The 27066-nt window shown below is 50.1% G+C and overlaps 13 protein-coding genes across 13 annotated transcripts; 7 read left to right on the top strand and 6 right to left on the bottom strand.

The window, feature by feature from the left end:
* Positions 1–1246: 1246 nt before the first annotated feature.
* Positions 1247–3570, top strand: medA (transcriptional regulator medA; the record flags this gene model as incomplete). Its single annotated transcript, XM_057116271.1, is given in 4 exon segments — positions 1247–1478; positions 1533–2238; positions 2249–3050; positions 3109–3570. The coding sequence occupies 4 exon segments, from the start codon at positions 1247–1249 to the stop codon at positions 3568–3570; spliced, it is 2202 nt and encodes a 733-aa protein (XP_056972154.1).
* Positions 3571–4790: 1220 nt separating this feature from the next.
* Positions 4791–7088, top strand: trpB (tryptophan synthase TRP5; the record flags this gene model as incomplete). Its single annotated transcript, XM_057116270.1, has 3 exons — positions 4791–4926; positions 4995–5298; positions 5357–7088. 3 exons carry the CDS (start codon positions 4791–4793, stop codon positions 7086–7088), a joined length of 2172 nt encoding a protein of 723 aa, XP_056972153.1.
* A 1492-nt stretch (positions 7089–8580) lies between these two features.
* N7484_005850 (uncharacterized protein) lies at positions 8581–9338 on the top strand (the record flags this gene model as incomplete). Its single annotated transcript, XM_057116269.1, has 3 exons — positions 8581–8740; positions 8808–9128; positions 9181–9338. The coding sequence occupies 3 exons, from the start codon at positions 8581–8583 to the stop codon at positions 9336–9338; spliced, it is 639 nt and encodes a 212-aa protein (XP_056972152.1).
* Positions 9339–9952: 614 nt separating this feature from the next.
* On the top strand, positions 9953–11145 carry N7484_005849 (bZIP transcription factor; the record flags this gene model as incomplete). Its single annotated transcript, XM_057116268.1, has 2 exons — positions 9953–10045; positions 10099–11145. The coding sequence occupies 2 exons, from the start codon at positions 9953–9955 to the stop codon at positions 11143–11145; spliced, it is 1140 nt and encodes a 379-aa protein (XP_056972151.1).
* Positions 11146–11304: 159 nt separating this feature from the next.
* N7484_005848 (phosphotransferase family protein) lies at positions 11305–12405 on the bottom strand (the record flags this gene model as incomplete). The annotated part of the gene is made up of 1 exon (XM_057116267.1): positions 11305–12405. One exon carries the CDS (start codon positions 12403–12405, stop codon positions 11305–11307), a length of 1101 nt encoding a protein of 366 aa, XP_056972150.1.
* A 1059-nt stretch (positions 12406–13464) lies between these two features.
* Positions 13465–14948, top strand: N7484_005847 (putative aminotransferase family protein (LolT); the record flags this gene model as incomplete). The annotated part of the gene is made up of 3 exons (XM_057116266.1): positions 13465–13552; positions 13602–14193; positions 14258–14948. The coding sequence occupies 3 exons, from the start codon at positions 13465–13467 to the stop codon at positions 14946–14948; spliced, it is 1371 nt and encodes a 456-aa protein (XP_056972149.1).
* Positions 14949–15015: 67 nt separating this feature from the next.
* N7484_005846 (beta-class carbonic anhydrase) lies at positions 15016–15769 on the bottom strand (the record flags this gene model as incomplete). The annotated part of the gene is made up of 3 exons (XM_057116265.1): positions 15016–15240; positions 15310–15454; positions 15684–15769. 3 exons carry the CDS (start codon positions 15767–15769, stop codon positions 15016–15018), a joined length of 456 nt encoding a protein of 151 aa, XP_056972148.1.
* A 672-nt stretch (positions 15770–16441) lies between these two features.
* N7484_005845 (putative RING finger domain protein) lies at positions 16442–17993 on the bottom strand (the record flags this gene model as incomplete). The annotated part of the gene is made up of 4 exons (XM_057116264.1): positions 16442–16760; positions 16845–17288; positions 17355–17821; positions 17877–17993. The coding sequence occupies 4 exons, from the start codon at positions 17991–17993 to the stop codon at positions 16442–16444; spliced, it is 1347 nt and encodes a 448-aa protein (XP_056972147.1).
* A 584-nt stretch (positions 17994–18577) lies between these two features.
* On the bottom strand, positions 18578–19247 carry N7484_005844 (mitochondrial fission 1 protein; the record flags this gene model as incomplete). Its single annotated transcript, XM_057116263.1, has 4 exons — positions 18578–18907; positions 18993–19086; positions 19148–19166; positions 19232–19247. The coding sequence occupies 4 exons, from the start codon at positions 19245–19247 to the stop codon at positions 18578–18580; spliced, it is 459 nt and encodes a 152-aa protein (XP_056972146.1).
* Positions 19248–19452: 205 nt separating this feature from the next.
* Positions 19453–20168, top strand: N7484_005843 (kinetochore Spc24 family protein; the record flags this gene model as incomplete). Its single annotated transcript, XM_057116262.1, has 3 exons — positions 19453–19479; positions 19540–19937; positions 19991–20168. 3 exons carry the CDS (start codon positions 19453–19455, stop codon positions 20166–20168), a joined length of 603 nt encoding a protein of 200 aa, XP_056972145.1.
* Positions 20169–20326: 158 nt separating this feature from the next.
* Positions 20327–21259, bottom strand: N7484_005842 (uncharacterized protein; the record flags this gene model as incomplete). Its single annotated transcript, XM_057116261.1, has 1 exon — positions 20327–21259. The coding sequence occupies one exon, from the start codon at positions 21257–21259 to the stop codon at positions 20327–20329; it is 933 nt and encodes a 310-aa protein (XP_056972144.1).
* A 191-nt stretch (positions 21260–21450) lies between these two features.
* N7484_005841 (med21 domain-containing protein) lies at positions 21451–22092 on the top strand (the record flags this gene model as incomplete). The annotated part of the gene is made up of 2 exons (XM_057116260.1): positions 21451–21492; positions 21547–22092. 2 exons carry the CDS (start codon positions 21451–21453, stop codon positions 22090–22092), a joined length of 588 nt encoding a protein of 195 aa, XP_056972143.1.
* A 1131-nt stretch (positions 22093–23223) lies between these two features.
* On the bottom strand, positions 23224–26733 carry N7484_005840 (DEAD/DEAH box helicase; the record flags this gene model as incomplete). Its single annotated transcript, XM_057116259.1, has 1 exon — positions 23224–26733. One exon carries the CDS (start codon positions 26731–26733, stop codon positions 23224–23226), a length of 3510 nt encoding a protein of 1169 aa, XP_056972142.1.
* Positions 26734–27066: the final 333 nt, after the last annotated feature.

Below are 27066 nucleotides of genomic sequence, written 5' to 3'. Positions count from 1 at the left end.
TATATCTATTGATCTGAGGCGTATACCATCTGTCTCGGCACCACGCTCGACCCCTACGATCTGTTTGACACGGTTTCAGCGCAAAACCGACAAGGGTGACATATTGCTCAGCTTAAGGTTAGTGCAAATCCAAAGCATGACTCCACTTTTCCCCCCCTTCGCCCACGGTCTCACTTCCCCCGTGCCTTGCATCCTTTCCTCTTTGAGCCGTGTCGCATCTCCTTGCAGCCGGCACGTCGTGCTTCAATCTCTTTTGCCCCCCCACGGCACCGGAGATGACGACCGTCATGAAGATTGGAGATCAGACGAAGCTAGAGGGAAGCTAGAGAGCTGTGGTGGATTCCGGATGGCGTTTCCCGTTTCCCGCTATTGGGTTCATGCGTATGTTTGTTATTGACATCGGACGCTATTCTAGACTCTTACGTCGGCCAAATTCTTGCATATTAGGCGACATCGACCGGCAAAACTACTTCTGCATTTATTTCTGATTCACTCGGTGAGTCCTCTTCTAAGACCTTCGTCTATGCATCATTCCGACTTCAGCTCCAAAGAAGCACTGGAAACAAAAGACCGTTCATACTCATTGCTGGAGTAGTTCATCTTGCCCAATCGACATCCAGTCTTCCCGAAACAAGATACGGGAATACAATCACGAAACAAAAAGAAATCACCAAAACCTCACCAGTCATCGTTCATCTCGCCACACGCCTGTGGACGTCCCGCCAAACTCGTGGATTCTACAATCTCGGATCTCCCCGCCCACAAATAGCGGTGGCTCTTATTGAAACCTAGCTCTCCCATGCAATAGGCTCTTGCCTTTATGATCCATTAGGCACACATCGTGATTTGAAGTTCTTTCTTGCTGCAGCCAGCCTTCATCTAGTTTCAGTCTTAGTCCTGGAAATCCTGGATGGTGATTCGAGACTTCTAGTTGCCGCCTTTTCTGTGAGACTGACAGCTCAGCTTCCTCTCGTCGCTCGTTCTGTCTCGGAGTGCACCACCCCTTTCTCGTGTGCTTGCCGACCTTATCGTGGGAAACAAATAAATTCCCAGTCACTCGCTTCTTAAAGAGGTTCTGTCTCGTTGCACTTGTTGCAACACATTCAAGCTGGCTTACTCGAAGACCCACGGTGTTTTGGTAAGAATCCCCAACTACTGTGTTTCTCCTCTGGATGCCCGCATGTTTTGCTTGTTTCCCCCAATCCTAGCCCAGGGTCTTGTTTGAAGACCATCTTCCCCTCCCTTGATGTTCCGGTTTCTGCATATGAAAAATCTATCGGCTGACAATTGTCTCTTTTCTTTCACCTTCCAGTTCGACCCAGATTTCCAAACGCCTCTTATCTTAGGCGAGCAGTTGGATTTCTCGGATTCTGAAGAATCTCAGTTTGTCGGTGCGTTTTCAGACGGCCTGTGGGCCAAGTCTGAGCCTATTTTGTCTATGTCTGGTTTCCAGAAGCCCGGTGCTGGCGCTGTACTTGGTATGTTTTACTCGATCTGATCGAGACTCTTGGTGATATTAACTTGTGACTCAGATTACGCCTCCACGCGATCTTTGCATGATGCTAGTTCGTTCTCAGCATACGGTCAATCTCCCTACGTGACCAACTCCCTCGTCCCCTCCCCCATGGCCGACCAGGCTAGTCAGATCTCGGACTGCGTTCCTTACATTCCCGGCAACGAGTTTGGCAGCTCGTACGAGGAGGCCCAGTCTCCGTTAATGAATGCTCGTTCCCGACAATTGCCAGAGATTGTTACATATAGTCCCCAGCGTGGTTGCGAGGGGACTCGGGTCGTTGTGCAGATTCAGTCCCCTTATGATCTGCATAGCTCCGCATATGGCACTCTGTATGTAGTCTTTGGCTCACAGAAGTGCGAATGCATCCCCACTTTCTTGGGTTTTGAGGGTTCAACTTTCCAATACGCTCTGTCGGCTGATGCTCCCCAATTTATCTCAACGGGCTCGCCTTCCTTCGCTGTCCCCGTGCAGGTGGTCATGGAAGGCCAGAGTGACTGTCCGGCTGCAACCCTTCAAGTCGGTGTGTACACCTATGAGCATGTGCGCCAGTCAGTTTCTGCCAGCTCGCACAAGCGCAAGTTCTCTTCTTACTCCGACAACGCCCCTCCTGCCCCTGTGAAGCGCTCTACTGGACCTGTTATTCCCAAGATCGAGCCTCAAGAGAACTACTCTTACCGCGACACCCACAGCCATGGCCATACCCGTTCTGCCTCCTTCTCTCCGTACGTGCAGTCTCTACCTGCCATCCCAGGTTTCGTGGCTCCTTACCATGGTGTATCCTCCCCTCGAACTGGCCCGGCTCAATACTCTACCGTGTCGGTCACCCCTCAGTCTGCCATCCGTGCTCCTTCCCCCCCTCACCCCAGCCTGGAGCCCCTCTTTCGTCTCAATCGGCCACGATGGCCGCCCATCAGGTTTGCCCATGACACATGGCCCCCCACAGCGCGGAGGCCGTTCGCCAGCGCAAGGCGGCAATCCTCAGTTGATCCGCACATCAACCCTGCAGCAGTCATCTGGTCTCGGACACAGCCAAAGCTTCAACCCGTACGCCATGTACCCGAGCAAGGCCGTTCTCAAGCTCAGTGGAGACCTAGACTCCATGGCTCATGGTTGGAGCAAAGATGAGCAGAGTGCTCAGCGCCGACTGGTGCAGTTCGATCGGACCCAGACCGGAAGCACCATTCATGCCAGCTTCAAGGCCGTGACTCCTGAGGAGCGGATACCCCAAAGCATCTGCATTAGCTGCATTGCTTGGGAGGGTAAAGATGAGTGCTACGTTACCAGCGTGGATACTATCTACCTGCTCGAGTCCCTTGTCAACGTCCGTTTTACAGTTGAAGAGAAGAACCGCATTCGCCGCAACCTGGAAGGATTCCGTCCCCTCACTGTCTCAAAGGCCAAGGCCGACAGCGAAGAGTTCTTCAAGGTCATCATGGGCTTCCCGGCACCGAAGCCACGCAACATCGAGAAAGATGTCAAGGTCTTCCCATGGAGAATTCTGAGCCTTGCTCTCAAGAAGATCATTGGTAAATACGTAAGTTTCTGAAAAACGGATCCCCTTATGGATGTATGTCGCTAACCCCACCTTACAGTCTGCAAGCTACTCTTCCACCGCAGGTGTCATGACTACTCCGATGACCAACTACGCTAGCCATGGCACTGGTTCTGATTCGGGTACTGAGCCTCACACTGCTCCCTCCCCTCGCTCAGTCTCAGACTCTGGGCCAGTCAACCACTACGCCCCAGTTATGGGAGCCCCGGTCTACTCAACACAGCCGGATCAGTGTGCCTCATTGACCGCAGCTCCCGATCTGCGATCCGTGATCCCCTCTGCCACACAACCGTACACAACAATGGGCATGGGCGGATACTCATATCCAGCCGTCTGCCAACCTCATAGCACCCACGGTCTGGTCGCTCCCACCCCGCGATCAGCTTGGGAAATGCACGGTCTCGGAGCCCCTGCACCCGCTCCTGCTCCGTCCGCCGGCGCCTGCTATACCTACATGGACCCCGTGTACCCTCTACACGACGCCACCGCCCCGGGTCCATGATTTGATCTTCCTCTCTATTGATTTGCTTTTTTTGATTGCGTTTTTGCTTTCATCTCTTTCTATTTTATATTTCCCCCTCTGCTCTGTTGAAGATACATGATTCTCTTTCACGTCACTCCTTTCTACGCCCAGACTCTATCGGTCTCCGCGAATGGCTTTCGTTCGTCGAGCACCGATCACACCTTTGATTTTTCGCTTTTTGATTCACGATTTCAACGTCTCTCCTTACAATTTTCATGCCTGATGCCCCCCACCCAACATTTTGCTTTTAGACGGTGTCTTGTTCATTCCTTTTTTTGGGTTGCATATTGCCGGGCATATGGGCTTTACTCTCCTTCGCATACAAAAATTTCTGGGCTATTGTACGAGTACTTAGCATAGCATGGGCGCTGCAGTCATTCCTTTATTGCATTCGCAGGACGGATTTGGGATAGATCTGGCTTTTGGTTGTTTGATTTTCATTTGGGAATGGATGGGAGATCTGGGTCGGTTATTGCTGACTCTGCTCGGTCTCCTGGCGCATATGGGGAATGATGGTCCCGTCGAATGTGGCTCAAACTACTTCTGGACCTCATTCCCATGGATAATATTGGGAGTTCTATTTGTGTGACTTTATTGTTTCTGAGCTGAGGGCTGTCACTGTTTTTTATTTGCATTGTTCTGGCGTTTGGGATCGGGCCACCTATATGCCCTTTATAGTATCTAGTTACTTGTTGAGTCAAATATTGGATAATTCTTACTCTTTAATCTATTTCTTCCCTGATATTGATCTAATGAGCTTGGTTTGTTCAGTTTATTCTTAAGTCTGTTAATGATTGCCACGACGATCATTGTGTGTAACAACATAGTCCTATGGACGTTGAGAGTACCTGCGTGTAGATCAACCTTCATTGCGACTCACTGTTCAAGACTGGCCAATCAGAGCGCCTTGAAGGAATGTCCTCATCACGTGTTGTACAACGTGGGGCAACCTCTCCACGTGACCAATTCATATCTTATCACACGTGATGTCGCCTCGGCGGCACTCGAAATCCCAAATTGACTCATGTTCTACCGTCACTTACATAGCAGCATTGGCCTTGCATAAGACGCAAAAGCGGGTCAATTGAGAATATCTCTGATCTTTCACATTTCTTCTTTCTCTCTTTTCCCATCTCACCTCTCATCCTTCCCCTCACTTCACCTCCGCTCCCGCCCACTTTTCCTCTCTCTGTACAACCATGGACGGCATTAAAGCTACATTCGCCAAGTGCAAGGAGCAGCGCCGGTCTGCCCTTGTTGCGTACATTACTGCCGGATATCCTACTGTTGAAGAAGCTGTTGATATTCTTCTGGGTATGGAAAATGGAGGTGCTGGTATGTCAAGTCCCACTCATGGCGGGGTAAGGCGAATTGCATCGACTAACAGGCCTATTACACTATAGACATCATTGAGCTCGGCATTCCTTTCACCGACCCCATTGCCGATGGTCCTACTATCCAGACTGCCAACACCAAGGCCCTTGAGAATGGTGTCACTGTTACAACCGTCCTCGGCATGGTCCGCGAGGCCCGCAGCCGCGGATTGAAGACCCCTATCATGTTGATGGGATACTACAACCCAGTTCTTCGTTACGGTGACGAGCGCATGCTCAAGGACTGCAAGGAGGCCGGTGTCAATGGTTTCATCATGGTCGACTTGCCCCCAGAGGAGGCTGTCCGCTTCCGCGACTTGTGCGCCAGCACTGGGTAAGTACTACGTGCTCTAGTCTAATCTTCCCTACCAGTCCAAAGCTGACTTGTTTAGTCTCTCATACGTGCCCCTTATCGCTCCCGCTACCTCCGACGAGCGTATGAAGCTTCTCTGCAAGATTGCCGATTCTTTCATCTACGTTGTGTCCCGCATGGGTGTTACTGGCGCCACCGGCAAACTCAGTGCCAACATCCCCGACCTTTTGCGTCGCGTCCACGAATACTCTGGCAACGTGCCTGCTGCTCTCGGATTCGGAGTCAGCACTCGCCAGCACTTCCTTGATGTCCAGGAGGTCGCTGAGGGTGTCGTCATTGGAAGTCAGCTCATCACTACCGTCGGCAAGGCTGCTCCTGGCCAGGCCGCCAAGGCCGCAGAGGACTATCTGTCCGGCATTACTGGCCGTAAGTGGGAGCGTGACGCCCAAGGGAACTTGGCCCGTGAGATCAACCTTGTCGAGCCTGTTGAGAAGACTCTCGCCAATGCTGAGACCCAGCCTAGCAAGGTTATCACCGAGGAAGACACCCCTGCTGGCCCTGGATTAGGTGACCAGCTGGTGGCCTTGAACGTTACTCAGGAGAAATGGGCTCTGCCTTCCCGCTTCGGCGAGTTCGGTGGTCAGTATGTTCCCGAGTCTCTCATGGACTGCCTTGCTCAGCTTGAGCACGGATTCAATGAGGCCCTCAACGACCCCAAGTTCTGGGAGGAGTTCCGCTCTTACTACCCGTACATGAGCCGTCCCAGCAGCCTACACCTTGCTGACCGTCTCACCGAGCACTGCGGTGGTGCCAACATTTGGCTGAAGCGCGAGGATCTCAACCACACTGGTAGCCACAAGATTAACAACGCCATTGGTCAGATTTTGATCGCCAAGCGTCTTGGTAAGACTCGCATCATCGCTGAGACTGGTGCTGGCCAGCACGGTGTCGCCACTGCCACCGTTTGCGCCAAGTTTAACATGAAGTGTACCGTCTACATGGGTGCCGAGGATGTCCGTCGCCAGGCTCTCAACGTTTTCCGGATGAAGCTTCTTGGTGCCGAGGTCGTCGCCGTCGATGCTGGCAGCCGCACCCTCCGTGACGCCGTCAACGAGGCTCTCCGCGCTTGGGTCGTCGAGCTGGACACCACCCACTACATCATTGGTTCCGCAATTGGTCCTCACCCATTTCCCCTCATTGTCCGCACCTTCCAGTCCGTCATTGGTGACGAGACCAAGAAGCAGTTGCATGAGGCCATTGGCAAGCTTCCCGACGCCGTCGTCGCTTGTGTCGGTGGTGGCTCCAACGCCGTCGGAATGTTCTACCCCTTCTCGAAGGACCCCAGCGTCAAGCTGGTCGGTGTCGAGGCTGGCGGTGACGGTGTCGACACTGCTCGCCACTCCGCCACTCTCTCTGGTGGTTCCAAGGGTGTCCTCCACGGTGTGCGCACCTACGTTCTCCAGAACGAGCACGGCCAGATCGCCGAGACCCACTCCATCTCCGCTGGTCTCGATTACCCCGGTGTCGGCCCCGAGCTGAGTGCCTGGAAGGACGCTGACCGCGCCACCTTCATCGCTGCTGACGACGCCCAGGCTCTGATCGGTTTCCGTACCCTTTCTCAGACCGAGGGTATCATCCCCGCTCTTGAGTCCTCGCACGCCGTCTACGGTGCCATGGAGCTGGCTAAGACCATGGAGAAGGGACAGAACATTGTCCTCAACCTGAGTGGTCGTGGTGACAAGGATGTCCAGAGCGTGGCTGATGAGCTCCCCCGTCTGGGCCCTAAGATCGGCTGGGATCTGCGTTTCTAAGCAATCGAAGCAAAGTTCTAGGTATGGAATTGATGTGTTTCCTTTCGTCTAGACTGAGTTGGCTTCTGGGACCGATACCTGTTCAGTTCCTTTTGAAGTAAACGTGGAATTCGATTCTTGGGATTCGGTTGCGGATTTTGTCACGGTTGATGCATGGACTATGAAAAGCGTGTTTTTGCGGGGTTTCGGCTGCGTTTTATTTCTATTTTCATTTGATATCCACTTGATATCCATTCTCATTCTCCATTTCTTTATGCTTCCGGTAGACACTAGATTACTTGTGTTGAAATGTAATACAATCGGACTTGAAGAATTTGGATTGATTTCTCGTGCTTGCCATTTCTTTTATTTGAACTTCGAATTACTACTGCCCTTTATGTGGTATGGAAACCCAGAAATAGAGGTAATCAGATGTTCTCTTCAATCAATTACAGACTAGTATACCTTCTGCTCGCCTAGCCACCCCGAGTTGACGTAGCCCGAGCCCACGACATTGAGCCCATGAGATGTCAAGCACCGCCCATCTTTCTTTTGCTACCTTCCATGTTTGTTTCAACGTTTTTCAGAAGCTCATGTTTCATGAGTTTTGAAACATTGCCCATGAAGGATACACTGCTTCTCAGGCTTCTGTCCTTGTCTTTCTACCAGAACATGCAATTTCTCCACCCTGACCAGAAAGACCAAGTACCAACTGGCCACTTAGCGCACAACATCGATAGAACATTTTAGCGTCAACGACTGCAATGAACTTTCTCTGTGCCGAGTAAAGATCTTCTGAGCTGCCAGATCTTGCTCAAGTACCTTCCAGATACGAAAATAGACATGCTAATGAATAAAATACACCACCTAATAGAAGTGCATCCCTGGTTGCCAAATATTTTCTCGACCTATCGGTCCGACAGCAAAAGTAGCGAGAGCGAGGAGCCAGTAATAAGCATCAAAAACATTACTTGTTTAGGCATTACACTTGAAACCATTGCACCTCATTGGATCGGCATTAGACTTTCGTATCTCAACTCGGCACCGGTAAATAGATACAGTCACCTAGCCAACCCCATTCAGCTCATTGATTGCAGTACATTTGCTAGAATCAGACAATGGTCGCGGTGGGTCTGGATACGGATTTACCCCGCGTGACGCGCGAAACTAAATTTAGTCTGATTGAACCTCTTCAACCGTGGAACGGGACGGGGACCTCTTTCCAATTCAACAATGACCTTGTTCACGATCACTGGGACATTCCTGTTTCTTGGTCATGTCTCGAAAGTGTCAACATCACGGACGTCACCATTTTTCATCATGTTCACTCGAATCAAGTGATACTGCGCATTACTAGCATATTTTTAGACGATGATGTACTTGACTTGGATCTTCAATGTGCTGGACAGCGTCAAGAAAAGGTATAAAAGGGACATGATAGACGGTGTTCATGTATAGTACTTCAGAATACAATCAACAATTATTCTTCAATTAAAACCCTAGCCTTTACAATATGCACTTCTGGACCGGGTTGAACATTCTCCTTGCACTTGCCACCGCTTCAAACGGAAATCCGGTAAAACGAACAAATGAAGTTGAAATCACTTTTCTCGGTGCAGCCAATGCTCAATTCACGCAAAACTTCCCTGTTGATGGCTCGATTGTGTCTATTTGTACGCTTCCCCTTCCTAAAACCTGACAAGGCGTGGGCATATGCTAACCACTATATGTGCTTAACAGCGAACGTGCTGAGTATCTCGCACGTCTCGTCTGCTGATGCGAATGTTCAGTGCACGTTCCATGGTATCGATAACAGTGTTACGACTGTGAGTGGGGCGCAGTTGGTTGATGTTGGACCACCCCAAACCCAGATCTCGGGCTCTTGCTCGGCAAAAGGCGGATCAGCATCGACTTCGTCCCCTTCTAACCCGTCCAATAAAGAGCATGGAGAGCCTGGAGGACAGAATGAGCATTTGAGCCAAGTCCAGGTTGTTTTCATTGGCGCGGCCAATGCGGAGTTTACTCAGACCTTCCCGGTCAATGGTCAAGCTATGCAGATCAGTATGTGGATAACTGGTCGATGTTATGGTGGTATGTGGCTAACGTCCTATAGCTAATGTTCTGAGTATCTCCCACATCGAGTTAAACACTGCTAGTGTTATGTGTACTTTCCATGGTATTGATAACGGCGTTACTACCATCAGTGGGAACCAGCTGGTTGATGTTGGCCCTCCCCAGACTCAGGTTTGGGGCTCTTGTCAATCGATTTGAGATCCATTTGATTCTGATTTATCTCATACTGGGGAGTTTGAGGGGATGGCTGCTCGGTTGTTGCGGCATGGAGTTAATGGGGTTGTAATTTCTTTGGACATATAGGGAAGACCAATGATGGCAATAAGAAACAGGAACAGGAATAATTATGTTCTTCTTGCTTGTATCATATGGATTTAATTTGTTCGACTAATGCATATCTAATTCTTTTTTTTGTATAGTGCTGGTTTCAACCATAGACGGGAGTGAGTCCCAGACTATTCATTCTCGTTCAACAGGATGACCGAGTATCTCTTTCAAGGTTATAATCATCCAACAAATCGAAGTAGAATCCTAACTCATTGGTAGTAAGTTCTTATAGGACTTTCCAGGGAAAGATGTCCACATTGGTCAGCGATGGCAGCAATAGTTACATAAGCGATCTGAGATTCAGCCGATCCATTTCCTGATTATTCAACGTCCCGGCTGATGAATAAACCTATAATTGCCCCACCTCCTATCCTCCCCAACATCCCCGACGGACTTTCTCCCCAGATTACCCACAGCTGTATCCACAGTTGTAGATCGTTCGCGAACGGACAATCCTTCATTTATTTTGGGGCAATCAAACCAAAATGGCTGAAGTAAAACCACCAGCCCAACCTCCCGTACCCCGCAAAAGAGGTCGCCCACGGACCAACCATTCTGACGATCATGAAGTCCCCGAGGTAGGTGAAGTGATACGAATCACACCGTGCCCACCCCAGCTCATCGCTTCCAGAAACGTCGCAAGCAACTTCGCGAGGCACAACAAACCTACCGTCGGCGAAAGGAGACAACCATCAATAACCTACAGACGCGGGTCCAAGAGTTGGAATCGGGCATTGAGGAGCTGAGCCAGTCATTTCTCTCGTTCAGTAATCTTCTCTTAGGGGAGGGGGTACTGGAAGGTCGTCCTCGCATTACGTCTGCTCTGCAGGCAATCACTCAGCAATGTGTATCGCTGGCTCGAAAGGGCTGTGCCGAACCTGAACCTGAGCCGCGGCAGGGCGTCCTCGATCAGGATGGAGGAAGCGGGAACTCATCACAATCTACCCCAGCGAAGGAAATCAACTTAGATTTCGATGCTGAGATCGTGCGCGAAGAACCCATACCCTTTTCTGGAAATTCTACGCCTTCTTTGACGCTCACTCAGTGGACGAAGATGTCGATGCCTCATACACCACCCCCGCAAGACCAGTCGATGCTTCCATTTGGTTTCACCTATCCGAGGCATACTGGGCCTGTTCCTTCGCTTCCTATCTCACTTCCTAGTCCGCCACTCTCGTGGTCTCCAGATAGTCCAACGACAGAAGCACAGTTGTCCCTCTCACACCGTATTGTACGAGAGTGTTGCCGCAACGGCTATCAGTTACTTGTTTATTCGCCCGATGATCCGAAAGTTTCAGAGGTGTTTGGAGGCTTACTTACTGAGTCGGAGCGTATGAATCATGTTTCGGGATTCTACGATGCTATGCATGATGATTTAGGTGACATGGTTGATGCTAGGACCAAAGTTCTTAGTCCCATGCATCCGAAAAAACACAGTTTCTCACACAACCAGCTTGCTCGCTCATCTAGGACTTGGCAGTTGGTTTTTGAGGGCGCGGAAGAATGGATCGATGCGTCCGGGGTGCAGAGACTTCTACTGGAGAAGGGCATTGACATCCAGGGCGGTGATCGCATTTCGAGCACTGTGTTTCGGGTGAAGTCTTCTCCGTTATTATTTGATGTGGCTACTTTTATCAGACGTGAGTCAAAGCTCCATGACAATCTCGGATCCCTCTAACTGAGGCTTACAGTCCTTTCTATGGAATGCGTTTGCGTTGGCAAGGGACCGGCTTTTCGACGAAATATGGTCGAAAAGATATTACACCTTTCCACTTCTAATAACCCTTGGGGATATGATACTTCATTTCAGGTTGATGTTTCCGGATATAATTTTTAATCAGAAGAAATTCGTGGCTTCGATCAGCTTTTGTAGCCGTTCGTCGTCCCAATACCGTTCCATCGCTTCTGTCTTCCAAATCTCCCAGTTCAAATGCGTGCTATCGCCTAAACCTTTCAGGAAGTTATCCCCCAGTCCGTTTAACAGACCAAAGAATAACCCTAAAAACCCATCCCAGTCTGAAATGTCATATCCACAGCAGAAATCAAATCGATGGAGCAGACGTCCGCATCGCGTGATTTCTCCAAGATCAGGATGTCCCTTCTCATAGAGAATCTCGGCAAAAGTAACCTCGTCGTCACCGACCCGATTGACTCCATCATAGAACTCACACACAGGAAGAAGAGCAGTAGGTGAATTAAACGCCACCGATTTAGGCGCCGTGTACGCCCATTCCCAATCAATGATCCCAGTGATATTAAAATCCTCATCAACCAGAATATGATCTCCCTTGTCATCCGCATGTCTCAGATAGAACTTCCCATCATCCAAATCATTATACGAAAAGACCTTGCCGACGTTATCCAGCAGATAGCGATGCACCAGGTAAGCATCAACCGGTCTCGCGGTATAGATCTCCTGCCGCAGAATCAAATTCAGCGTCAAATCAATCCCGGTCTTGTAGTAATCCTGTATGGACGAACAAGGACCGGTAGATTTCAACACCCCATCCTTCCAATCACTCAAAGCCTCCACCGCGAAAGGCCCAATCCGCCCAGAGCCAGGGTGACTTAAGCACCCCATGCTATCCATCGGATAGTTTAGAAGAGTCACGTACACATCCGCCAGTTGGCTTAGCACTTTCCGTTTCTTCTCAGCTGTCCACGCCAAACCTAACGAACTACCGACACTCTTGCCCGGCAATTTTTCCATGAGAATATAAGGAACGCCCACGGGGTTGTTTTCGTCTGAATCGAAATCATACACCATCGGCGTGGGGATGTTGATTCTTCGGAGAAATTGGAGTGTGGCTACCTCGCTGCGGAGAATATAACTTTGCAGATCGGGTGGTGGAGATGTAGCGTTTGAGCGACGGATTCGTGCTAGCCAGCTCGTGCCGTCTTCGAAGAGAATCTCGATATGGTAGTTCGTGCCGCCCATTACTTTACTGCATGCTTCGTGGGAGTATCTGAGGTTGTGGGGGAGTGTGCAGGGGACTCCATTGCGGAGGGTGGATGCGCGGGTTGTTAGGGCTTGGATGTCAATTTTTTGGAAAAGGTGGGTTATTTCATCTTTTTCAGCTTTTGCAGCGGCAGAGTAAAATGCGGTTTTATCCTGTTTATATTTTTAATGGCTGTCTGGTGTTTCGAGACATTGTGTATAAGGTGGCTTTGCGTACCTCCCATGTTGGACATTTGTGGTATTCTGATTTGAGGTGTCTTGCGCATAAGTGCTGATTGCAGATTATGCAGCCTCCTAGTTGGCGCACAGAGGGCTTTTCACAGCTTGTAAAGTCGCAGTTCCACATGGTGTGGGTTGTAAGTGGTGTATTCTATGAGGGTTGTGGGATTGAGGTCATGGTCTGAACCCCTTGCGTTATCAGGTGACTGGAATGTTGTAGACAGGGCATTTCTACTGCTTGATTCTTCAGTATTATCAAGAGTTTGGAAGGGTTGTATCATTGAATCCATTCTCAGTGATATCCTTATCTGCTTCCAAGCTTTGCCTTCTCCGCACGGCTACCGTCGGGTTTACCTTTCACAGTCCCCAGCCGTGACCTCGATGACAGGCAAAGCGATGAACCAAACCAAACCAAAATATTGGAAGAACTGAGAAATAGACTTAGATTTTCCTGAAAAAGATGTGAAGATATAGTGTGGCTTTGACTAGATTGATGTGCCAAGGCTTGGACTACAATCAAGTCAGAGTGGGGGTTCCCCGCATGTTATCAAGTAATGCCATTCACGCCCTTCGAATATTACATGTGGACCTTGGGATAAAGACTCGATCACTCATTGGCTCCGCTCACGAGGTGAGTCAAAGTTCATCGGAGATTAAGAAGCTTCCATCTGCCATTTACTCATTAGAACTGAGTCAGGGCGTCTTTGCAGCACATATATCTGTTGGGTGCGGTTCCGCTACTGGACTCTAATTTTTCAACCTCAATTATCTCATTAAATTCTTGGTCCCACCGATACACCTTTCTACATATTGAACATTATGTCACTCGCGAATCAACTCACACCTTTTGGGAAGCCAATGCTCAAGCATTGGCTATTTGACCCCTCCTACAGAAACCTTAACCACGGTCAGTATTCCGTCCTCCGTCATAATGCCAGTAACTAATATATTCCCAGGCTCCTTCGGCGCCCACCCCGTTCAAGTCCGCGATGTACAGCGTGCTCTTTTAGCTATCGCAGATAAGCGACCAGACCCTTATATCCGCGTTCATCACTCAAAGCTCCTGCAAGAAGCGCGCGAAGAGATTGCCGCGCTTATCAACGCTCCAAAAGATGAATGTGTTTTCATCAAGAATGCCACTACGGGCGTATTCACCGTCCTTTATAACCTCAATTTCAAGGAGGATGAGGTTGTGATCTATTTTGAACCGGTATACGGTGCTGTGGAGATGGGTATTGTCTCCCTGCAAGAGCATTGTGATTTCCAGGCTCGGAAGGTGCCGCTTGAATTCCCGATTACTGAGAATGAGTTGGTGCGTCGATTCCGCGAGGTGGTTCGTAAGGCTCGCGCCGAAGGCCTCAAAGTTCGTGCTGCACTCTTTGATGCTGTCGTCAGTAACCCGGGCGTTCGGTTTCCGTTTGAACGGTTTGTGGGTGTTTGCCGGGAAGAGGGGATCTTAAGTGTCATTGATGGCGCACACGGCGTTGGAATGATTCCTCTCGATATGAAGGAACTGCAACCGGACTTTTTCGTATCGAACTGCCACAAGTATGTGTCTCGTCTGCTTCCCCTCTAATGTTTCGACATAGCAGTATCTTACCTTTCAATCCAGATGGCTCTACACCCCCCGAAGTGCAGCATTGCTGTATGTCCCCAAACGCAACCAGCACCTCATCCGCTCCACCATGCCAACATCATGGGGCTTCATCCCAGCACCAACATCAATCAAAGTAGCAGACTCAGTCCTCCAAGACAATAATGCACCTAAAACCGAAACGCCCTTCGAAGAACTATTCGAATTCGTCGCCACAACGGACGACTCAGCCTATATCTGCATTCCGGCGGCACTCAAATTTCGCCGTGAAGTCTGCGGCGGCGAAGAAGCCATCATGTCCTACTGCCACACTCTCGCCAACGAAGCAGCCGATCTGATCGCCGCAACTCTCGGTACAGATGTTCTGCAAGAACCGGACCTCAAACCGGGACAGAAGAGCAATATGCGTAGCTGCTGCATGACTACCATCCGCTTGCCGATCCGTGTTGCGGATGATGGGTCTCCGGGCCAGGGGTCTTGGGTGACACTGTCGTCTAAAGAGGCGCCGCTAGCGGCTTCGTTTCTTCAACAGACGCTCATGGCAAAGTATGATACTTTCGTTCCTGTTTTCCGACATGGGGCTTCGCTTTGGACTCGCGTCAGTGCTCAGGTCTTTTTGGAAATCAGTGATTTCGAGTGGTTAGCTGGTATTCTGCGTGAGCTGTGTGAGCAGGTGGCAAGAAAGAACAGGACTAGTAAACTGGCATAGTGCAAGACCTTGGCATTGATTTAAATAGAAAAGGACAGACCAGAATTGGTCATCAATTAATTCAACGTCACTCAACCTTCACAATCCTTCCCGTCTCCACCTCATATATATACCCAGTAACAGGAACATCCAGGACAAGCGGACTATCCTTTAAAATACCAACGTCTTCCAAAACGCTCTGCCTCAAGTCCCCAAATGGCAAAAACGCAATATGATCCACATTCTGCTTGAGATCCGTCCGGATCTTGTGACGGATCACATCGTCCGTGAACGTAAGCATTCCACAATCGGTCTAGTCGGCATTAGAATCGGGTTTTCACGAGAGTGTAGGAACCTGGAGTGCTTATGTGGCATGTCTTACATGGTGCACAATAATAATCTCTCTCGTCCCGAGTAATTGCTGCGAAATGACGATGCTGCGCAGTGCATCTGTGGCCCGTCCGCCTGCATTTCGGATTACGTGGGCGTCGCCTTCTTCGAGGCCTAGGGCTCGGGCGGGGTCTGATCTTCGTCAGCTTTGACACAGTACATGTGTGTTGATAGTATGATATCATTTCGGGGTATATGGGAAGGTTGTATGGCAATGTGGAGCTGTGGGAATGAATGTACCGAGGCGCGCGTCCATGCATGCTACTATTGCTACCTTTCTGTCGATTGAACGGGTCAGAGGTTTGTATTAATAGAGTATTTGGATGTCAATGAACTAGTGGGGTATTGCTTAGATCTGTAGATTACCGGGCTGGAGGAAGAGGGAGAGTGCCTCTGTTGAATGAGGCGGCGTATTTAGCGTTTGCGGACTCGAGTTCCAGAGCAACGGACATTGTGATTGATGTAGAATATGGTTCGATTTAGAGTACCTTGGGGATGAACAGGATATAAGAACAAGGAAATGAGATGGACCACCCCCGTATCTACGTTGCGAATATGAGGTGATTTGTGGTTATCATGACCCTGGATGGCGTGATGGGAGTTTTCTGCCGGAGCCAATGGAGAGTGGGATGTGGTGTTGTTTCTCGACAGAAGCGTAGATACTTTGCAGCTTTGGTTTTGACCTTTGGTGTTGGGAGCGGCGAGTGGTGAAGTAGTTGCTTGGGTCCTAATCTGGGTATTCTGTAGACCTCAGATCAACGTGTATAGGAAATGGTTTCTCTACAAGATTGAGTATCACCTGGTAGAGGGTATAGAAATATCGAGGAAATACGAACTGCATTACTTGTATAGCTTTTCAGGTTGGAGATGGGAATGATATCAGAGTCCATTGTAGATAATGTTGGAAGAAATCATGTACAAAGAAACCCATGAAGGGTAATTACATACTCGTGGGCCCGCCACCGCCAATAAAAAGAAAGAGAAAGGTAAAGGGGGTATGGATGGAAAGAAACGCTAAAGGACCAGGATCGCCATACAAACACAAAAGCCTGAAAGCCTTGAAACCCAATGCACGGCCCAACCCGAGAATGTTAGTACCATAGAAGTCGTGAAATCAGCCTGTTTTAGTTATTGCCACCTCCAAACCGACTCCAGACCCAGCCTGTGAAACCTCCACGGCTGTCTTCATTACGACTATTGCGACTGGACCCACTAGATCTCCTTGTACGAGAAGCATTGGGATCCGGAGTCGCCGGAGCCTGGGCCTGTGAATGCCGACTAGACCTTGAAAAAGAAGAACGACCGCTAAGCGAGGCAAAAGGAGAACTGCGTCGTCGACGACCAGGTGATGGGACCTCGGGACTATCTGGGATGACGACCGGGTTCTCGCTGGTACCTTCGCCATGCGTGCGGCTAGTCGAGCTGCCAGTGGTGCCAGGTGTACTTGTGGAACAGGTTCGTGTCAGCTCGAGAGTTGTAATGTAATCAAGCCTAGAGTGGCCGGTGTGGTTGTGGTGTGCTACTTACGCACTGATGGAGTCGATACTCCGGCGACAGTGTGGACAGGTGTTATGCTGTATAAGCCACGCTTCAATGCAGCTGAAGTGAAACCAATGTGTGCAAGGTAGCACTGTGACTTCAGTGCCTATCTCTACCATATCCATGCAGATAGAGCACTCGGCTGTGCCGTCCGGTCCCAACATTTGCTGATCTACCTTTTTCCTTGGTAGGGATTGGATAGCGGTAGTGGATGCGCCTGGGGGTGCAGTTCCCGCTGCATTATGATCGATGAGCTCTGAGATAACCCGGTCTAATTCCTCTTGTGAGTATACCGCGTCGCCGTTCCGATCCATGTTTAGTAAGACTGAGAGCATTGCGAGTGGGTTCGCGAGTGGGTTTGGGCCTGCTATGCCACTTGCGCCGGCTCTGCCTGGTCGTCGTGCGTAGTTCTGTCGGAAGCTATCCAAAAGTCTAGCGTGGTCATTAGCATCAGCGAGTGCTTCCGAGATGCGGGCTCTGCGGCCTGCGAACACATACTCGACTAGGTCTTGCGGCTGGGCCATAGATTGCGCTGCGCCTGGTTCGCGTGGGAATGATTCTGGGGGATCGTCGTACTCGTCGGTCCCATGGTGGTCAGAGTCGAAAGGATCCATGGCCGCCGCACCGCGGGGTGTGCGCTGGTTGTATCCGGTGTTTGAAAGCGTCTGGAATATTGAATCCAAGCCTTCGAATATCATTGGCACTGCGGGATTGGCCTGCGCATTTATTTGGCGGGATGCGAATCCTCCGCGTACGGAGGTGCTGCTAAATACAAAACGACCATCGGGTGATCTGTAAGTGTGCTGTGAGTAGCGCGGGGAGCTGGGCGAAGTAGCGTCCATGAAGCCGTAGCGTCGCGGCAGCTCTTCCTGAGCCCATGGATTATGAGTTTCCCACGGATTGGTCGGTGGGGAATCATGCTCGATATGTGGTTCTGGTGAAGCATCATCAGGGGGAATTTCGACCTAAAGACGGTTGCTATTAGTGGAGGCTCCCTGGAGACAGGACCGAATAGCGTACGATCTCCGTGAAGTCGGATTGACAGTGCGGACACGTCAAACCGCCACCGAGTCTTAACCAGACCGCGCCACAGGCATGACACAAGATGCGATCGCCATGGTCGCTATGATCGGCCATTATTGAGAAAGTGTGCAAGTCAGTTCGAGGGGTGAATGTTTGAAAGATCAAGTTCGCGCGGAACAGTCACGAGTCATGGCTCTTATCAGGCGGGGTTTAGGTGTTGGAGATCAACCCGAACAAAGACGAATCAGAAGGGATGATGAAGGCCGATGATTGCTCAGATAAAAGCGGGAATTTCCCCAGCAAAAGAAAACAAGCTATTTAATATGTCGTCACAAGTACAACGGTAGGCCACGAAGTAAAGTCATGAAACCGATCGCTCTCATGCACCATAAAAATAGAACTAGATTCAGGCAGCTTTATTTTCAAGCCTCGGAGGTATAATGATGCAGGTGGCAAGGAGGCAAAAAAGAAGAATCTGGAAAAAAGACATATACATCGATTCATTCATACATAAAGAATCAAAGTTCTAACGCCTTGAAATGCTCATAATACAAAAACCCAGAGAAGCTAAAGCTGATAAAGGAACAATAAGGTAGACCATAATGGCAGATTGAACACTATACAAAAAACCCGTTCGCGACGCAAGGACGACCCGAACCGACTGTGCCACAGCCCTTGCAGGTCACCAATCCTAACGCTCACCGTCTTCTGGCTCCCTTGAGAACCAGACTACCCACGAGGCCCGCGGCCACGGCTAGACCTCCTACGATCGCGATGCCCACTAGGCCTTCCTTGGCAACCTTGTCGTCGATGAGGGACCCTAGACTGGCCGCTTGCAAGTTGGCCGGTTCCTTCTCCAGCAACAAATCATTGTACCGACGAGCCTCGCCGTAGTTGCCCAACTTGTAGTTGCCTAGAGCCAAATAGTACAGACACTCTCGTCGTCGTTCCGGTGCGCCACGGAAGATCTCTGACAGGAGTCGGACGCCTTCTTGCTGGTCGGGTCGAGTGTTGGACTTGATCAGGCCCTAATTACCGAGTTGATTAGATTATCACAGGAGACGGTGGTTATGACTGTGGCTGTGGCTGCAGCTGCGGTGGTTGGGGTCATACCCAGGCAAAGTTGAACTTGGTTTGAATGCCCACGTAGTCGCCTTCTTTCTCGTATTGCGCGCGCAGAACTTGCAGCTCGGCGGGCTTCAAGGGGCTAGAGGTCAGGCGAGTTAGTTCGCATCGTTCAAGGACATCGGTGATCCCAGGCAACAGACCTTTCCGCATCGGCGGCATCTGGGTGGTGGCGCACACGGGTTAGCAAACGGCCAGGGAAATAGGGAGCAGCATGGGTAGCATACAGGGAAGGTTTGACATGGTGTTGCAGTATTCGAGTATTCACACAGAGAAATGGGTAGCAAATAGGCGGAGATTAAAGGACAAAGGTAAAAATGAAGACCAAGCGCGATCACAAGCGCCAACGTCACTTGCGGAGAAATGTGTGGCGGTGCTGTGGCGGTTGCTGCCGCAACAAAACATAAACATCTCCTTCGATCAACTTCTAACGGCTATACTGCCCACCATGTTGCTCGACGAGGATCCTGCGACGGTACGTCACTACTGCCGATACACAGAAATATACATGATGGTTTAGTCTAACTGGATTCAGCTCATCCACCACACTATCGGCAATTTCAACATCCATCCGGATAAGCAAGCCGTAACGCGCATTAATGACTCCCTCGCAACCCTCCAACAGTCACGCGACCTACGCATTCGCGAGGCAGAATCCTCTTTGCGTAAACTCTCACGCAATTTACACTCACTGAATACTCACCATGAAGAGGCCATTGCCGTCCATGACTCGGGTAAACACGCCGCCGAGATTGTCGAGCTTGACACAAAGAAATTCCGCATTGCAAAGGCCGCCTCAGAGCTCGAAATTGAGAGCGAGCGCCTCGAAAGTGAGCTCGAAATGCTTAAGGAGAGACTGGCAGATCTAGAGGCGCAAGGTCTGGAAGGTGACGAGGCTACGCGTCGGGAACGTGAGATGGATGATGCGACGATGTACGTTTTTATCTGGTCCCTGTACTTGCTTTCCAGATGCTAACATTTCATAGTCTACGACTAAAGATCTTCCGCTCGCTCGGCATCGATATCGAACCTGACGAGGCGGGCAATTTCAACCGTGCTGTGATTCGTAATAGTCGCAAGGGCGATGTGCATGTCGTCAATATCGACCCGAAGTTCTCGAGGTTCTTCTACTCGAACTACTTCTGGCAGACAGTGCAAGGATAATGATGGCCATGTCGGTGTTATGCAGGAGATTTGTTTTCGGTTGGAGTTTTTTATACCCTTGAATTGTTAATGACAATGATATCATGCCAATATACTGGATTCCGTGCATAATCTTCAAGGTATCCACAAACTATGGTACATAAATTTACAGACGCAGCTCACCCCCGCAAAGCCTCGAGTACTTTAGCCTGGTGTGCCTGCGCAAAACTCCCATCGGCCTCACTAGGACAACCATCCGGAAAGACATTTTCAACAGCATCCAACAATACACTCTTGTCAACATGTTCCACTTCCTTTCCCCAAGATTTCATCCACGACTCCTCATGCCGAAGTAATCCTTCCTCCACGGCATCCATATCAGGAATATCACATCCATCCCAAGTAAGTGCAACCTCCTTCAACAACCCCGCGGAGCCCTCGGCAGTAGCATACCGTGTCTCAATCCCAAGAGCACCCAAGCCCAATTCCTCCACCTTTGAGTTCCAAAGCGCCTGCCTTAGCGCCCCATCCCGCTCAACCATCATCCAAAAAAGTGGAAAGGAGCTCCGCGCAAGTGCATCCCGGACTCCCTTAGTTGCCTCGCGCGGGCTTACCAGTATCCCCACCGTCTGGCCCGTGCGCCAGCCCACCGGTGCCTGCCGGAGTGAGCCTTCAAGCTCGCGCACAATATTCGGGCCAAGCTTTGCCTTAAGCGCTTTGCATTGCACTAGGACGCGGAGGGCGCGCGATTGTTCGTGTGTGGGGAGGTGCCAGGTGCCTACTAGGTCTATTCCGGCATCGTCGCGGCCGCCGATGCGGTGTAGTGCTAGGGCATACCGGCGTAGGCTGTCGAGGACGGTGTACTCGTAGTGTGTGCCTACGTAGACGGTGCTAGTCTCTGGGAGAGAGATTCGAGTGGCGTAGGTAAGAAATTGGGAGAGGCTGTTGTGGTGTTGGGAGGGTGGAGGTGGTGCGGAGGGGAGCTTGAAAAGGCGGCGCGTGAATTGGGTTATGTCATTCTGGGCTTGGGTATTGGAGAAATGTCGGGAGAAGGTTCTATGGCGTTGGAATGGTGGATTTGCCCGTAAAAGTCTGGCTGCGAGGCGTCGCATTGGTGTGTTTGTAGGAGTGACGCTTCACCGCATTAGAGCTTTTGTCTCCGCATTTCCCAAGTTAACCTTACTCGAACCTTTAAGATCCACTCTCCAAATTTCTAGCTCTCCCAAGTTTCAACCAGTCTACACGTATCATTTTGATCAACTCTCCATCCACTATCAACTTTACACCCTCAAGTCCCGCCGCCATGGCAGACATCCTAACCCAACTGCAAACCTGCCTGGACCAGGTAAGAAAGTCAAGCAGAAATCCTACTCCAGCTCCCGAAAGCTAACACCTTCAGCTCGCAACCCAATTCTACGCTACTCTGGGCTACCTCTCAACATACCACGACAACAGCCCAGCCATCCCACCCCCAAACGTCCCCAACGCAGTCCCAGCCCTAGCAAAGATAACCAAAAACTCAACATCCCCTCCAATCCCAGCCTCTCTCGCCTCGAAAGGCGGCACCGAAGTCGCCGGCCACGGCTCCCCGCCTCCACAACCACCACAACAACCTGGTGTCGCCGGTCCATCAGAAGGCGAAGACCCCAACCAGCCCCCACAGCCTGACTCCCCGCGCACATTCGCGAGTCGGCAGCGGGAGCTTGCGCGTGATCTTATCATCAAGGAGCAGCAGATTGAGTACTTGATTTCGGTGCTACCGGGCATCGGGGCCTCAGAGACGGAGCAGGAGACTAGGATTCGGGAATTGGAAGTCCAGCTGAGAGATGTTGAGCGAGAGAGGGAAGTTAAGATTGAGGAGTTGAGGGGCTTGAAAAAGAGGCTGGAGAGTGTGCTTGGGGCTGTTTCAGTGGGTATTTATGGGGATAGGGAATATCAGAAATGAATGGCTTGATTTTTGGTTCTTGGTCCTTGATTCTGGGTTGATGGGTTGTGGCGTTTGGGTTCGGGTGGATATATTGTTTGATACCAACTTATAGATATTCAGTATAAATTGATTTTTTACGATTGCCTTCTGCTTTAATTTTGGCAAATTGGATCTACCATGAAGCGTATTTAAGACTGAGACTATGCCAATAGCTACATGTAACGGCTTATCAAGACTATAGTTATGACACTCACGTGACCATCATCGGCCCTGAGTCTTGACTTTGAAGTATACAAAGCAGAGGCTGCAGTTTAGCTCAAATGCGTACAACCACTCTGGGAGCCGAACTAGTAAGGCCCAAATCTGTTTTCAAATGGTATTAAGGCTTAGAGACTAAATTCCTTAAGCATTGCGAAAGTCTTGAATTTTGGTATGTCAGAGTCTAGCGCCTGTTCAGGTGATATTGACTCTTAAATCGACAAAGTAATACACCACGGATTGGCTCTCATTTTGAAATGCCGGTCTTTTCCAAGGCAGAAGCACTGAGCTTGCCCTGGTGTGCTTTTTCATTTTGAGAGTAAAGTGTTCGTCTGCGACCCAGAGATACGGTTGACTGTGTCGCGAATTTGTGGGATTCTTCGCTTAGAGCTCTTATGATCGTGCTACGTTTCCGTTTCTTCTACGTTCGAGATAGTCTCAGGGATTTTTCGGCTATAGTCAGATATTGCAAGTTCTCACATATCCATACACTTCTCGTTTATCCATCTTTGCATATGTTATCAAACCTCATAGTGAATAAGGAAACAGACTGAAAAGTGAAAAAGGTCTCGGTATAAATAACTATCTAGCGTGCAGCTGACCTTTTGGATAGAAGTAAATATGTAGTGCATCTTCAGGGGTAAAACTGGGGATGAAAAAGCAGAAACAACCTTGGAACCCTTCTATGTGTAGATGGCAATGCGAGGTTCCAACGCCGAAGTAAAAAGTCCTCTCCATGTCCGGGTATCAAACGAAATGTCAAAACCATCCTGCCGGGGAAATCGATGTGTAGCAAATTCGTGGAAAGCATAAAAAAGTAGTGAAAAAGAAAATCAAAAGAAGAAAAAATTTAAAAAAAGAAAAAGAAAAATTCCGCGTAGTTTGTCTGCATCACTTGAAAAGACTCCGATACTCTTGCATCCGTTGCTCCTGGACTTCCTTCTTGTCCTGTTTGCTTCGGTTCATGCTCATATCGGCGAGCTGCTGTTTTTTCTTCGCCAGCTCCAGAATCTTTTCTTCGATGCTGTTTTTCATGATGAACTGGATAGTCTGCACGGGGCGGGTCTGGCCGAGGCGGTGCACGCGATCCACGGCCTGCGCAACGGCTGCGGGGTTATACTGTGGCTCCATGATATAAACTCGGGATGCAGATGTGAGATTTAGTCCAACACCACCAGCACCGATGGTGGCTAGGAGAATGGTGATGTTGTTATCTTTTGCGAAGGCATCCAATGCCTTTCCACGGGCTGCAAGGGACATGGTGCCATCCAGTCGGGTGAAAGTATCAAGCCCGTTGTTCTTGAGAGCTATCTCAATCAAATCTAAATGGGTCGTCCATGCGGAAAATACAACGCTCTTGATCGGTGGCTCTCCTAGCTCTCCTACCAGCACGCTGCTTTCCTCAAGGTTTGCCCTCAAGTGGCTGACCAGGGCCAAGGTTTTGGTATGGGGACGCTCGTAATCGCCAAGGATCTTGCCGTACTTTCGATTTGACTGACTTTCAGTTCTTTGGGTATCAAAATCCTCAATGATCCCAGGTGTCAGTATCGTAAAAGACTTCGTGATCCAACCTTCACAGGCTTTGCACCGGGCTTCTCCGCCAGATTGGCCGTGGAATTCCGTCCAGGACCAGAAGCAAGAAGGACAAAGCATATCGAAGCATGGTAAGTAAACAGCCATGTGGGCATCCCGGTCGATATCACCAGAGCTAGTGAGAGGCTCATCAAGGTGAGAGCTGCAGAGGGCACATTGATCGGCGGATGTTTGCTGCATAAGCGAGTACATTTGATATGCTTTTCTCTCCTTGGCAGCAGAACTGCCATCATCTGATTCGTTCTCTTCCAAATCAATAGCATCAGTCATAGTGGTACCCTTGATCCTTTCCCGATCTTCACGATCGAGAAGCTCTTTACCATGAGCACTGACTTGGCGTAGTAACATCATGGCTTTTAGCACATGGTGGTACATGCGGCCTCCCATCTTGGTCTTGTTTTCGCCCACAATATGACTCATCATGGCATTAGACTCGTTGCGGAAGTAATCATGTAGCTGCTGCTCCTTGTCAGAGAACTCCAGGGTGATTAACCTGTCCACTCGCGGTGGCAGATTGATCTTGTCTTTAACCCGACGTAGAGTGAATGAGTCAATCAGGACCCGGAGACTGGTAAGAACTGTTGCATCATTGGTCTTAAAACGGCTTACTATAAACTGCCGGAAGTGGGTATTGTCATCGTACGGGGAAAGGCGTAAGAACTTCAGGACGGAGTGAAGGTCTTCGAGGCGATTCTGAACAGGCGTTCCTGTCACAGACCAACGGCGCTGCGCATTAAGACTCAGAATTGCCTTAGTCTGTTGGGCATTCTGCTCCCGGATTATGTGAGCCTCATCCAGAACGATGCGAAACATGTTCATTTTGCTGAAAGGGCTATCACGCCCGACGCGCGAAGATAGCTCACTGAGAACTGTGCTGTATGTTGTGATTATAAGGTCATAAGTAGCCAGTTCCTTCAAATCGGTGATTCGGCCCGATCCATGGAAAACATATGCTTTGATCGAGTTCGCTTTGAGATGCTCTTCGACCTGCATTGTCCAGTTCTTCACAGCACTTAGTGGCGCAACCAAGAGAGTTGTTCGAGTGTTGCGGATGCCGGGATACTGACGGGCCAGGCCATCGGGCGGAGGCGAATTTTCCCATTTGTGCGCCGCGGATAGCGACGACAAGACCAAAGAGAGTATGCTCAACGTTTTCCCGAGACCCATCATGTCAGCCAGCAGACCACCAAGGACTTGTCGAGGCTCTCTGGCACACACTGTACCAGTGATGATCTCTTTGTATTCCTTCTGGCCACTGGCGTTCCTGTGACATCGCCAAAGTGAATTGTTGTCCGCTTCTTCAGGCCCGAACTTCCGGCGTTTTTCTTTCTCCGTCATAAACCACAGCGCCTGCTTTTGATGATGAAGAAGGGGTGTCAGTACACTGTCAGGAGGTTCCATCGTGGGAACATCGGCGCTGACAAGCTGATTAAACATTTTGGTCACAGAGTCGGTGATTTCCTCTGCCGTTCGAACCTCATATCTGAATGCGGGACGTTCTCTCATGCTGTTGTTTGTTGAAGCTGCATTCTGGGCTGCTCGCATTTGCCTTATCTCATCATGAGGGTTCCATACCGGAGTACCTTTTTCCACGATAGGTGGAACACCAAGCCAGACATTTTGGTGACTAAGAAACTTGCCAACCATTGCAGCACGTTGACGCTCTCCATACAAAGTCAGCGAAGCCCGATAATTTGCCGCTGTGGGTTCACCAGGAATCTCTTGTGGCAGGATTGCTCGCATATCCAATCGTGCGGATATTTCCAGCGGTATAATAGGGGAGTCAAGCAATTGACAGAGAGCAGGCGCAACTTTGGAATGGATCACGCCAAATCGAATCCCAGTAGGGTCTGAGACTTCAATTCGTTTGTTTGTTGTATCTGGATCGCGATGCAATTCGAGTTTGATGATAGGCCATTGGTCGGGGAAAAGGAATTTGGAATTTGGGTCTGGTTTTGGCACCAAGGTGGCATTGATCGTGGCCCCTTCAATTTTTCCATAGCAAACACGCTGGGTACTGAGGTCATTCGAACCTGTGAATTGAATTTCGTCGTCTTCCGCGTTGTCCTTCGGAGGCGTGGTGGTCAAATCCACAACACCCAAGACAGCTGGGGATGGAGCGTGATTCGTTTGGTCCTTTTTCATGAACTGCCCCAGCTCACTGCCCTCGGAAGTCCTGATATGTTGACTGGGTGTCCCAGGCTTAGATGTATCCTCTACCCTCATCTTTTTGACGGGTTGGTGACGGCGTTCTTCGACATTGTAAACCTCCTCGATCAGGCCGCGAGAGCGAGTGCGTTCATCTTCTTCGCTCATGTCGTTATAACTTCTCTTCGCATCGCTTTCATTGTCCTCGTCTTTCACACTTGTGAACTGCACTGTCATGTTGGCTTGCGGGTTCGGCGTGTCACTTGGTGCGGGACTCGGTGCTATCGCCATGGACCTGGGTGATGTCTTGCGGGGGATGGTCGCCGAAAACTGCACAGCCGGAGAAGTTCCAGGCGGGGCGATAGAGGAGGCGGAAGGACGCGGAGAACGGTTCGCATTTGAGGGACCTGAGAGGAGAGGAGGTGAGCTGGGTGTTTCTGTCGAGTCCAAAGCCGTGGGATATGGAGGCGAATGTGACAAGGAAGTTGTTGGTTCTTCTGTGGCCTGGTGCATCGGCGCCAACATGGATTCTGAAGCAACCAAAGGGGTTTCCATATTGTTTGGAAAGGGAGAAGAAGAAGGGAAAAAAGGCAAAGTACCTTGTTGCAGTTGCTTCTTGTAGGCCTTCGGGTCCAACAACATGGATGCGCGGGAGGCCATGATGCCGGAAGTGATATGATCTGGGGAACCCGAAAGAAAATGGTATCCAGCTGTTTCAATCACACGCTCCGCGAAAGTGACGGACAAGTGAAATGGAGTTTCTGATGAAAGACTTGATATGGGGACGAAAGGAAGAGGAGCAGGTGACGGAGGGAAGGGAAGGGCGTGATGAGGCGCAGATTCACAAGCCGCATAAAATCAAAGAAGAAAAGAAAGAAACATGAGCGCGTTCCTGTCAGCATCCGCGCCGCTACTTGAAAGCTCGAGTAGGGATGCCTGGAGGAAGTTCAGATCATGACCTCACTGTTGCTCGGAAGTTCCCGCCGATAAGAG

The sequence above is a fragment of the Penicillium longicatenatum genome (genome assembly GCF_028827895.1).
Source record: "Penicillium longicatenatum strain IBT 33135 chromosome Unknown contig_3_segment0_segment0, whole genome shotgun sequence".
NCBI classification, from domain to species: domain Eukaryota; kingdom Fungi; phylum Ascomycota; class Eurotiomycetes; order Eurotiales; family Aspergillaceae; genus Penicillium; species Penicillium longicatenatum.
This window is presented reverse-complemented; position numbering and strand designations above follow the sequence as displayed.